Genomic DNA, 13672 nt, shown 5'->3' on the forward strand with positions numbered 1-13672 from the left:
AAACACCAATAAAGTTAAGAGTGCTAAAGAAATTGATTTGACCACCTGTCATATTCTCTAAACATAAAACCTAAATAATGAGCTAATAAGGCAACGTACAAGACAAATGTTCTATTTCTTTAGGAGCTCAAATAATGAACTACAATCACACTTTAACTTTCTTGTGCTAGAATGTTCTTGAATTTTGATTAGCAAGGGCAGGTTTTACAAAATTGGGTACAAAATGCAAAACTTAGTTTCAGTCACATTTAAAAACTAGTCACTTCTATATATGTTTGTATGTAATTACTATATATATATATATTTGTTTTTATTTATTCCAAAAAGCAGATCAAGCCCTGCTATTGATCTCTTCCTTCTAGTGAAGCAGCATGGGGTTTATTCCCCTCAATGTAAAACCTACTGTTTCCAACAAATACAAATACCACAACATAAAATTACTAGTAAAAAAAAAAGATTAACCAGACACACTATTGGACTATTGTTTACAACTTTTTTGGGTTGTTTTTGTGTTGCACTTGGTGTTGCTTATAATCTGGTGTTGCTTGGTCTTCTGCCGTCGTATCAGTCCGGGTCTGGTGGGAACGCATACAACATATTCTTGTAAAGAACATTTTTCGGCTGACTTTCCCTACAAGAGCAGAGATAGCGAGAAAAGTGGTTAGAAGGACGATGAGGATCAAACTTCCAGGTAAGAAACCTTGAAGAAGCCGAAGGTTGATTGGTGTAGTGAGGAAAGTCATTGAAGGCAGGTGGTGTTAAAGAGGAGGACGTAGAAAATAACCTTACATGGCCAAGGTTGATGCACTGGGGTGACCCTTAACAGGAAAAGTCGTGAGAAGATGCTATTCAGAAAGTTAAAATAAACATAAAAATGTAAAAAATGACAAAAATGTATGTTTTTGGGATATCTGCATTCAGTTTCATCCCAAAAACATAAAAATGGACATAGCAGCGACGATATACAGTATGTTATATATAAGTTAAAATGCTGCCACAGTTTCCCAGAGGAAACTTGACAATATAACATAACTCAGCTAAATTCATACATAATTCATCTGATTTGTCATAGAATCACCCACAAATCCCTGGACCCACTCACCAGCATCACCTCCTCTTTGTGTGTTCTTGTAAACTGTCCATTTCACACATGCGCAGCAACATATCACCAAATGCCTCTCGAAGAGCAAAAAGAAAAGGCTTTGAGAGAAAAACTGCAAAGATGGTTAATCAGTGGAGAGTCTGGTGACTTTTAGAAAATGTTTTACCGTTGTGTTGTGTGAGTGTTTCTGCACATTAGAAAATAAATCACATTAGTGGCCATACAGAGGCTGGTGCCCATGAGGCGATCTTCATCTGTTATATCTATATGAGTAAGTCCCAAATATGTCCTGTTTATCACACTAGTGGTGCGTGCTAGATTTGGTGTGGTAGAAAATAGAATTTAAAAAGTATATTTAGCAGTAATACAGAGGCTGTGCCCTGCTAAAGACGCAAGCGGATACTACTTGGTCCATAGCTAAGTATGACGGACCTCTAATCCGGTAACCCACGAATCCAGCCCCATCTGCTTTTTGCTCGGATGGTAACTGGAGGGAATGTTTTGGATTGGCTGGCTTGTTCTGTGGCAGAACTTGGCACACACACGCTCCTGTTCAGTTTATCTCTGTGTACATACTTCTCAAGGCGCTGTTTTATCTGGCTGAACAGGCTTTGTTTGGTCTTGATATCTCTTACCACAGCTTGTCTTTGCTTTATGGATTTCTGGCAGCTTCTTTAAATAAGTGATAGCGCTTAGTAAAACACTCACCTTGACTTCTCTGTGAATGTTTATTTTTTATGTTTTATGTTTGTCGTTTAGCATTAACATTTGAGCCACCCCTGTAGCAAAATGTAACTATTTAACACAGATTAATGGAATTTAATTGTAATTAATGTCATTAGATTAAATTATTTTGATCACCTGCCACCATCTTAAATAGGCTTCAAGAAACAGCAGTTTGTAGTAGAAGACATGCAAAATGATTATGGCCTAATTGTCACAGACAGCTGTTTGTTCTAATAGATTCTGGATGCCATTGCCGAAACACGTTTCCAATAATTAAAATCATGTGGAGAGGAAGAATGCTTTTTTGTAGCGCTGCCAAGCCTCCATAAGTGGGCTCTTTCTTAAGCCGGAACTTGGGCTCTGTGTCTGCGTACACGCTCCACTCATTTGAGAAACACCTGTCAAAGCTGTTTGAGAACGACACGATATTTAGACGCCTTGAAAGCCTTGGTATGCATGGCACACACAGCTATAGGATTTAGCCAACAAGGTGTTGCTATAGCTCTTCTGGCTCTGAAAGCTTGACAGAGAGAGAGAAAATAACGTTTGAGGGAATCCCACATGTTGGCAGCCGTTCTTCATTTTCACCACAAATCAATGCAGTGCATTTCTTGCCATTTTTAAAAGATAAACAACAACAATCAATCTGTGAATATAAACTGTATATTCCAAGCCTAACCACTAAAATGATAGTGCTATACAGTCAAATTACATAGACTTACATTACGAGCAATATTCTCCCATGTGCGTAAAAGGCATATATATATATATATGTGTGTGTGTAAAGCCACGAGAAACTGTTTCTGAAATGCACTTGTTGTGCACTTCCCTTTGGGCAGGTTATCAATTACCCGTGGCACATCCTTTATTAATCCATCTCTCCTCCCTCATTCAGTCCTACCAAAGAACAATAGCTGAGTTATCTCTGCACCATATTGGTTGAGGAAAGATATGTATGCACATTGACACCCCCCCCCCCCCCGCAGGAGCTGGAAGAAGACAAGAACGTCTATTAATTGTGTTTTTAATTCAGCACGTACATTATAATTTTGTTGCTATAGCAATGAAGAAAATCAAGATAGTAATTTACGTTACAGTTGGATTTGCACACGGAAAATAAATAAATAAATTAATAAATAAATGCATCTCTTATCGGGTTGAATAATAGCATGACTAAAATTCCCTGCAATAACTGAAGCTGAGGGTGTAATTACATTTTATGTGTTCTTTATGTCCCTACACCACAGCAGTGTGATGCATTATGATGTTACCTAGGGAATTGCGTGAAGACAAGAATTCATGCCCCAGCATAATGACCGTGACGATGTTAGATTCCACCGGTGTTACCTCAATGTCGCTCTCCACCCTCACAACCACTCTCACTCTCACCCGCCCTTGTTTTTTCTCTGTTAAACTCCAAGTTAATATATATATATTTATATAGGCACAAAAAACACAATATATAAATATGTAATGTAAAAAATATAAAGCATAAAAAGTAAAAATCAAACCAGCAATTGAGATTACCCGTGCCTTCATGCTGTGACTGGTTGTAAAGGGTTTGTTTTCTTGAGAAAACACTAACATGTTTTAAGATGCCGTGAAATGAAGCCTCTTCTCTTTCTTGGCGCAAAATAAAGGTCACAGCATGATATTGTGGAAATCTCATGAACGGTGGCAGCCCGAGCCTGAATTGCACCCTGTGCGATACCCTGCCTTTGGTGAAGTCCCCCAAACACACACACACTGGAGAATACTTTCTATTGTTTTTACTATATACTGTAGGTAAAGGCATGCAATTCTGACAAATGTTATAGCTGGCCTGGAAGCATGTGACAATAACAGAGTCAGTGTATTGGATTATAGGATTGCCATACTTTGCTCATTACACCAGAATTTAAACTTTTTGTAGTTGAATCCAATAAAAGTTTTTGGTTTAAAAGCTGTGAGTGCATTGACACTTTAAAATCTGCTGTCCTTGAACCGTGTCACAATCCATGAGGGACGTATTAAATGAGTGGAAATTTTTCAAAAAAACTAAAACATGTGCAGGCACAACTTGAGACCAAGAATTCTCACATCGCTATTGTTTAGTACTCTTTTATGACCTTTAAAAAAAAAAAATAGAATAAAGAATTTTTTGGTAGAAGTTTTATTGAACACTTCTTGTTTTTCACCGTGTCCCTAGACCCAGCGCCGAGTGACGTTCCATCTTCCAGATGGTTCCCAGGAGAGCTGCAGTGACAGCGGGCTGGGCGATCCAGAACCAAGTAGTACGGCCAGTATCTCCCAGGCTCTTCCGCTCAGCTTCCCCCATGAGGAGTATTACGAGCAAACATCCCCTAACAGTCGCACAGAGGGAGACGGAAACTCGGATCCAGAATCAAGTGAGTACTTACTTTTCTCATAGTTTGAGATATTTCTGCAAGGCAACTTTTATTATTTAAACTAAAGAGGTGTGTAACTCTCACTATTTCAATTTAAATGGCTATTCAGTATAACGATTTGGGTCTGAATGGCCTTTACTGTATATTTGCCTTGCAATTAAGGATGCTATATTTATAGTTAATAAAGAACAATTGATTTTATTTTCACCAGGGATCTTCCTAGAAGTGAAGCGTTTGCAATTTATATTTATAGTAATTTAGTATTCCATCGCCGTATGTTAAAATAAATATTTGCTCATCATTTAGTGTACTGCTATCGTCACTTTAAAGTTGTTTGTGTAAGTAATGTAAATACCAGTATGCAGCACTAAGCTGTCCAATTTGAGGGGAGTTATGCCTGTTTAATTTTGGTGCTGATTCGAGATGAATCAAATAATTCACAGGACAGCTGTGGCTCTTTAGTTTGCTGCCCACTGATGCTCTCCATAAAACAGACCATTGAAGTCACAAACATAAACAACATAAAAAAAAAGAAGAAATTAATTGGCTGGCGGGAAAATGGGCTACGACAGACACACACCCGATATTTCACTACACCATTAGTAGTGATACAAGAGATGAATCAACATAAATACACCCCAGCAAGGAAAAGTCTTTGGCTCCTAGTTCACTCTGCCATTGGCGCATATTGCGGTGAAACACATCTCATATATACTCTGGTCAGTGGGTGTTGTAATATTTTCCGTAGAGCGAGTTCATGTGCGACATTGCAAGGCGTGCTTTCCCAGAGTTACATGTCAAACTATGAGAGTGTGTCTTCATTTTTTTTTTTTTTAATAAATATAGCTCAAATCTGCAGGACAGGTCGGATTAAATTGCTTTTCATACGCTTTATAGCCATTGTGTCATTGCTGTAAGTGAGACAACAGTCCTTGGTGAATCAGCCTCCCCAGCATCTGCGCTGACAGGTCTGGGCCCGGGGTGTCAGCGCGAGTGTGATTGTGAATACATTTGTTCGACATTAGATAAGACGGGTGACATCTCGTCGATGGCTTTCTGTTCATTTACATGCAAAGGTCCCTCCTATTTTGGATTTTTTTTCTGTTGTTGCTTTTTAATAGAAGACTCATACCATGTGCCGGGAAATGTGACAATCCTATTCATTTATACACGTGTGAAGCAGTGACTTATTTAAATGTGTGAGCAAAGACACAACTGGTGATCAAACCTCTCCTTCACTGTAAAATATTCACCATGGGGACAGAATATTTTAATCCGCACACATAGACTGAATTGCTCATCATCTCATTGATATTCATTGACATAAACATCTCACATTACATCCACCTGTTCGATCACTGCAGTTATTACCCACTTTGCCGTTGCGATAATATTTGTTAAAGCACATCCATTTTAAGTGGAAGACTACACTATTGGAAGAGTATTTATACATTGACACAGTTGGGCAGTTAACACATGTAATATAAATTTGCTGTGAAAGTCAGTGTAAGCACATGTAATCCGATATCCTCTAATCAGGATCAGGCCTCTTGTAGTGTTAAAAAAAAAAACAGACACACACATATATTTGAAATATAAACCAAAATGTAGTTATGCATTGGACTAATGAGAAAGTTTCTCGTCCTAATGAGAAACTGATTTCATCCCCTCACCCTTCGCATTATAAACACATGTACAAAAGTGGAGAAACACAAACAACACACCAGCAGTGTGATAAAAATAAAAACACCAGTGGTAAATCAAAACTACAGTAAAAGCAGAGCCCAATAAATAGGGTGTAAATTAGAGGTGCACAGACCATTTAATAAGGAAAACGATTGCCAGTGCAGTAACACTTGCACTGAAACCAACAGGGGGAAGAATCAGACCGTGCAAACTCAACGTGTGTAGCGGTTTAAAATATACTTGTATTATTTACGCAATTGAGCACTTAGACATGCACTGTAAATCAAGCTTTTGTTGTTGCCATAGCGCTGGGTCACCTTCTTTAAGAAAAAAGACGGTGGGGTGGGGGAGGGGGGACAAATTATTCCTTGCTATTATGTCTTAAATCCAAAATAATTCCCTCTTGCTTATCTACCATGTATTAATAGAAGAAAGAACATCACCCAAGTCGAGCTTCTCCCTCACCCAAAAATTAATTTAAAAAAATCATGAAACCACATACTAGAAATGGGGTGAAATAAAGATGGATCCTTTGCATGCTGACACTATTGAAGGTGAGAATGCTATGACAGAAAAGTGCCTCAGGTGTGCCGCACACCGAGCGACATGGCCGAATTCCCCTGAAGTGGACAATCATGCAACAAATTACAATTGTTGACGCTTTGCCGCACGCCTAGTGCCTTATTCGTAGTTTTGCCCATGAACGCTGTGTAAAATTCTAGTTGCGCCTCTTTGTGCATGCCGGCAGACAGCGCTGTTACACACCCGGCACACCTGACAATTTGGTGACAGAAAGTAGACTGTGCTCAGCATGAAAACGGGAGCATCTTCATTTTTTAAACTCTAGTTTAGTCTGTTTGTGAAATTGGTAGTCTGTGCTTCGCATCAATTGGCGTTCCGCCATATTCTATTGAATGCTCCCAGCGATCTGGCAATTTGGTGACAAAAAATAGACTGGATTTTACATTTGCTAAAAAACAACAACAACAAAAAACAGTAAACTTGACTCTATTTTGAGTGGGCCCAAATAAACTCAGTTTTAGAGCAATATTTACTCTTTATATATATTTATTCTTGGAAGAGAGTAAAATAAAGAATTGAAAACAAATAAATAAAAGCCACTCAAGGGTTGAGGAACGATTTTTTTAATTGTACCACAAAAAAATTATCATTGTCAAGGAATACATAGATCACCACAAAGAATGGAAACGGGAAAGAATAAAGCAAAGCAGTTCGCCTTCTTGCCACAAAACAGACTGCCAGAGCGTAACTTTTAGATTTCCACATTGCCACACTCCATTTTAAATAACCCCTGGCCCAGAGAAATACCTGCACTTCTTGGTCTGCTTTAGAAATGGCTTCTTCTTTATACTGTAGAGTTTCATCTGGCAACGGAGAATGGCACGGTGGATTGTGTTCACCCACAGTGTTTTCTGGAAGTATTGCTGAGCCCTTTCTGTGATTTCCCTTACAGTAAGCATTCCTTTTTTTTTTTTTTTTTTTTTTTTTTTTTAAGGTGTGAGAGCCAAAATGAACTTTTTATTGCTGTAAACGCGTTTTCAGCACCTGATTGTACACTTCAGGTGAAACTGTCAAAATCTTCAAAATGAGCAAAAGCACAATGAAATTAATGCTGGAATCATCTTCAAGTTGCTAAAATACACTAATGACAGCAAAAAGTTTGAGTCTACAACATTTAGTTAAGGTGTGAGATTCAAAATGAACTGTGTATTGCTTTATTTTATTTTTTTTTTTTTTATTTTTTTTTTTTTAAGAGCTCAGTATTGTTCATTCGGAAATGTCATCATCATTGCTCCTTTTTTTTTTTTTTTTTTTTTTTTTTTTTTTTTAAATATATATATATATATATATATACACATATATACATACATATATACATATATACATACATACATACATACCTTTTTTTTTTTTTTTTTTTTTTTTGTGTGTGTGGGTGAGTATGTGTGTGTGCGTGCGTGCGTGCGTGTGTTTGTTAGCTCACCAGAAAACCTATTAGAAAAAAAAATCTTATACCGTTCACCTAAATCGAACACCAGGAGACCCGAGGGGACCGAAGAAAACCAAGGAAGGTGAAATCCAGCACCGACCAGACACCCCCCACCAGAACTCCTCCCCAGCCCAAGAAACATCCAGACCCCAACAAATCCAAAAAACATAAAGTCAGGGAGGCCTCAAGAGACCAACGGAGAGACCGAGAAAAGGAAGGAAGGACAGACGAAGCCGCGTGAGATCCGAGACACCAGCCTCCACCGATTCAATAACCTGAGGAGGAAACAGATTGTGTCTGAGTTTCGGTAGATGCTGGTGTGGTGGATCTGGCATGCATGAAAATCTCCACCAAAGAGGGGAGCCGTCGACCCCCGCCGGAACAGAGCAAGCGCAACACCTCAGGGCCCCCCAGGCCGCGGCAGCGCCAAAGGACGACCCCCGGGCCCCACCAGGGCCACCGGCCGGAGAGCAAACCCAGGAGCAGGAGCGCCCCCCGCCCCAACACGGCCCGCGCCCCCGGCCCAACGCAGCAGGACGGGGCACTGCAGGCCCACCAGGCACCCCACCGGCCCCCAACCCCCGCCCCCCCACCACCCCCCGCCCCCCATCCACCCCCCGCCACCCACCCCAACCCAGCCCCAGCCGCCCCCATGCCCCCAATCCCCCAGACACCCCCCACCCCCAGCACCCCCCCACCCCGCAACCCCCACCACCGCCCCCCCCCCAACAAAGCCGCCCCCCCCCCGACCCCACCCCGACCAACCGGCAGCCCCCCAACCCCCGACCCCCAGCCCCCGGGGACCACCCGCACCCAGGCACCGGCGCCGAAGAGGGGCCGGACAGCGGAGCGGAGAGGGCAGCCGCGCCCACCCCACCCCCCGCCGTGTGGAAGGACGGAACACCGGGGGCAGAAGGGGGAGATGGGGGCACCGGAGGGCGGCCGACACCCCCGAACCCCAGGCCCAGCGGGGGAAGGCCCCGGTCGTCACCCCAGCGTTCTTTGTGAAAATTAACCCCTGTTACTGAGTCCGCCAGCTCGCGGACTGGCGAACTCTACCCCTAAACCGTGAATGTGACCCCACCCAGTGTATATACAAGTGTGTGTGTGTGGTGCATTAAAATTAGGAGCAGGTGAACCGGAGCCGATGGAAATGATATTCCCACGCTCCGATCCACCCGCCACCCAAGCATGTTGCTGAGTGTATGTGGTGCATTAAAAAAAATAGATAGGGCGGGGGGGGGGGGGGGGGGGGCGGGTGGCGACACGGACAGGGGACCGCAGCACTGCTCTATACTGCGGCCCCCAACCGATGGCACCCCCACAAGCCCCCAAGCCCCCCCCCCCACCCACAAGTTGTGTGGTGTATTAAAATTGGAGGGGAGTTGTAGGGTGAAGACGGTGTTTCCACCCTACCCCACCCCCCAAAGTGTGTTATGTGCCCTATATGTCTATAAAAGTGTATTGTGCAAACCTAGTGTAGTGAGTTAAGAGGTGTGACCAGCGGGGCCCCCCCCAACCGGGCGGGGGCAGGAGGCGCACCGGCCCACCAAGCCCCCACCCACCCCACCAGGACCCCGGCGGGCATATGGGACCCGTCCGGCGGGGCGATAGGGCTCGCCCCCCGGATACTGGGTCCCGCCCGAGGTGTCAGGACGCCCACCGGAGCGGGGCGGGCACGACACCAAACCCCAGCCACCCCCGCCGGCCCCCATAGCACCGAGACCCGGGCCATGGATGGAGCCCCCGGCCCAGGGGAGGGGAAGGAAGGCTTACCGGGGAAGGGGAAGGGAGGAGGGAAGGGGACGACAAGAAGGGCAGGGGGCAGCGGCAGGGACGCAAGGAGAGGGGGAGAGGAGGAGGAAGGGCGACGAGGGAGAGGGGACAGGGAGGCGGAGGACGGGCGGGGAGAGGCGAGGAGGGAGAGGCAGCAAGGGGGAGGAAGGGGGAGGGGAGAGGGAACCACCGGGCACCCCGGCGGCCCACAGGCCCCGAACCGCGTCGCCGGGCCCAGAGCGACGGACCGCGCCGGAACGGCGCCGCCCCCGACACCAGGGAAAGCCCCGCAACGCAGCACCCCCCAAGAGACCCAGGGAACGGCCAAGACGCAGCCGCCACCCAGCAGCCAACAGAGGGGCAGACCCGCCCACTCCCCGCCAGGGGGGACAGCACCCACAGAATTAACCCACTGGCATGCCGTGAATCCGAATATCAACCCCTGGTGCCCATCGGAGGTGAATCCGCTCGATCCCGCTGGCAGCAGCCGGGTTCCTGACTATGGAAACACAACCATTAGTTACAAATTGCCTAATACAGAAACATCAATGCCAGTTATAACGCTGCTGTGGCTCTCGCTAACAGGCAGAATTAAAATCCAAGTTTAGGTTAAAAAATTCTATATACGTAGACCATGTTTCTTTAAATTTTGACATTTGGTTTTTATTTGAGGCAGATATTTTTTCCATTAAAATATGATTTATGAGGAGGTTAGACCATTGGTCGATATTCAAAGTTTGTTTATTTTTCCAGTTAACAAGAATTGTTTTTTTTGCATTCCTGTTTGCGGTGCAGTGCCGTTTAAGCGCCCGAAGATCATGGGCATCCAGTATGATTTTTCGGCCTTGACCCTTGATTGTTCCAGATTCTCTGTATCTTTGGATGATGTTATGCACTGTAGATGATGAATACTTCAACCTTTTTGCAATTTTTTGCTGGAAAACACCTTTCTGATATTTTCCACTGTCTTTCTGGGCAACATTGGAGGAATTGGTGATTCTCTACCCATCTTCGCTTCTGTGAGACACTGCCACTCCGAGAAGCTCCTTTTATACTCTAATCAAGTTGCCAATGGGCCTCATTAGTGTTAACTGATCTTCCAGCTGTTTTTTTTTTTGTGTAATTGTGTAAGTGCAATTGACTTTTCCAGCCTCTTATTGCTATCTGTCCCAACTTTTTTGACATTTGTTGGCACCATGAAATTTACAATCAACATATTTTTCCCTTAAAATGATACATTTTCTCAGTTTAAACTTTTGACCTGTCATCTATGTTCTATTCTGAACAAAATATTGAAATTTGGCAATTCCACATAATTGCATTCAGTTTTTATTCACAATTTGTATAGTGTCCCAACTTTTTGGGAATTAGCAAGACATTTTTGGTGTTTAAAGCACATTAAATTGTTGGTGTTTAAAGCACATACAATTTAAGTGATGTTGTGTAATTCAAAAGCAATCCTTGTGACATTATTGTGACAATGTACTTCTCTCTTTAAGCATGCACTGTTATTAGGCCGCCCACTCTGGAAACAAAGTTCGTGTGACATTTTATATTTCTGTTATTTATGAGTTAGAAGGCTGTTGATTTGATGGGCTGTTGCTACCTCCCCTTCAGGCTTACCTCACCATGCCGCCATCAGTTATGTGCTGTCATGCATTTCGTCAAACATTGTTACATTTTGTGTGTCAGCAAGTTGCTGAAATCTTGAAAATCAGAGCCACTTTAGAACAATTATTAACAAAGCTTTGGAGCAGTACCTTTTTGCCAAATTTGCGACACCCGCGGGTTATATTGACATGCAATGTTAATTTGTGCCTCTCTGAAACATGCATTGGTGCTGAGTTTTAGTCATCAAAAGTGACTTTTTTGATGGAATTAATTGCCATGCTGTTGTGTAATTTATTAAATAAAGCCCTGTGATGTGTTCAGTTTAACAGTTTAGTCAGTAATGAAAATAATTACAGTATAACCTTTATTTGCATAGAATGTTTTGTTGTTTGCATTTGATAAGTGTACTGGCTGTGATGAAAATTGATGTTGGCGTCAGGTTTTGTGAAATACGAGATCCATCATGTCACAAATAACAAGTAATACTTTATGTACCCCAAATCCAATCATTTAACACGAGCACTACTAGAATTCTAAAACAACTAGATCTCCTAGAGCAGTCATTTTGACGGCTTGCGCTCTCGCACTCACGTAATCGCCTAATATGGTTATTACTCACTGTTTTGAGTAACTAATAAAGCCCCTCTCTTGCTTTTCTGTGGAAAATGGGTGCACTGATTTCAATTATCAGGCTTGTACTGCCAAAAAATGTCATGATGCCATGACATCTAGGAGCCTATTCTTTACTAGTATAAGCTTTTACTCTACCTTGAGCTGCTTCGCCGCTTCCAGTGAAGCGGTACATGGCTGGTCTTGTTCGGACTTGCTGTCTGAAACTGCCGAGCGATCCAGCGACCACTCTACGTGATTTGTCAGACTCTCTGTCAGTTTCTCAGAATGTAGCTGTGTAAAGTCTCCTCTATAGAATAGTTTTTTTTCTCTCCATTCAACATGGTATTCAAAGCCAAATGCCTCCGCGTTGAATGGTAGTTGCTACGGAAGACCTGCGGCGCAACCCCGCGGTTACTGGCAACGCAGAAGATGTACATTGAAATGAATAGAGCCATCAAATTGACTGTCGCGGAGGTAAAGTAGTAATGACTCCTAATTATTTTTAGATTTTTAATACAATAAAATGCCAGTGAAGTAATGATATACATACAGAGAGGGGGGGAAAAAACAGTCAAAATGACAGCTCTGGGAGATCAAGTGTTAAACTATTTGCACTAAGCCCCAGATAAAAAAAAAAAAAAAAAAAAACACCGAAATAATTGTGATTGATCAGATTACTAATATTTCTTTGTCTTTTGTGTTTACTTCCCCTTAATATTTTAGTGTTCGTGGTGGGGGGTTGCAGAAGTACAGTATCATAGCTTGAACTGTGGCATATGGCTTTCAAATGACCAGCTTACACCTTGTCTGGCTAAAATCTAAATCTGCTATTAAAATAAGACCATCCCCTTTTTAAGTCCTTTAAACACTGCAACTATAATAAGATTATGGTTTTAAATAGGCTTCAGTGACATATAAACTCAATTTATTCTTGCTTCATCTTAACAGATTTAAATCAATGTTTCATTTCTCCTTTTTACATCTAAATCATTTTCACTATGTGCAATATTGTGTCTGAAGCTTTTGCAGCATGTGTTATCATTTTTGATGCCGGTAGACTAATAATCTGATTAAAGGCTTGCCGTGTGCATGTGGGAGTAACATTCTGAACTCTCCAAAATGTTCATAATAGCTTTTCGACTAAGTTTTCTTATGTATGGAAAAAGCCACAACACTTGATCTGGTGGGGGAAACACAAACACGCACGTGCACGCGCACGCGCACGTGCACGTGCACACGCACGCGCACACACACTCTGGCACCATGTGATGTTTTTTTTTAAATATATAATAGCATCTCAAACCTCTACCCATTATGTCTCACAGCCAATGCCAAGCTTACACTAAGACTGGAATTCGACTGTCTAGACACAATCTGCCCATGAATAAAGGGATTTCATGGGAGTGTGAGTGTGATTGGAGCAAAGCAGTACCAACCTCAGTACACTAGTATAACTGTGTGTGTTTTACCCTTCACGCTCGCTATTATGCGACAAACTCCTGGTGTGTACAGTTAACTTGCATTCATTATTCGGATCTCAGTTTCACTTTGAGGTTTCTCAGATGCAATTAGAAGTAATGAATGTGCTTCTTAATTACATTCATTTGTGCAAATTTCCGCTCCCCCATCGAATTTTTCTGTGGAAACACTGTGACACTGACCAATGGCATATCATTTGCAACGAGACTAAATCCATTCAGCATAGAACAATTAGCTGTAATTAGTATTACAATATCATCAGCGACCAGGGGAAGAGACCGA

At 42.6% G+C, this 13672-nt stretch overlaps 1 protein-coding gene across 2 annotated transcripts in view; it reads left to right on the forward strand.

Moving 5' to 3' along the window:
* pcdh11 (protocadherin 11) overlaps positions 1–13672 on the forward strand; it is a 150713-nt gene that overhangs the window by 88730 nt on the left and 48311 nt on the right. For both annotated transcript variants that reach the window (XM_086084578.1, XM_086084576.1), the window contains one exon: positions 4017–4215. In XM_086084578.1, coding sequence (XP_085940704.1) covers positions 4017–4215 — 199 coding nt within the window. The remainder of the gene's footprint in view (positions 1–4016; positions 4216–13672) is intronic.

Source organism: Leptonotus elevatus, chromosome 9, assembly GCF_054856555.1.
Source record: "Leptonotus elevatus isolate MCC_2025b chromosome 9, RoL_Lele_1.0, whole genome shotgun sequence".
Taxonomy (NCBI): Eukaryota; Metazoa; Chordata; class Actinopteri; order Syngnathiformes; family Syngnathidae; genus Leptonotus; species Leptonotus elevatus.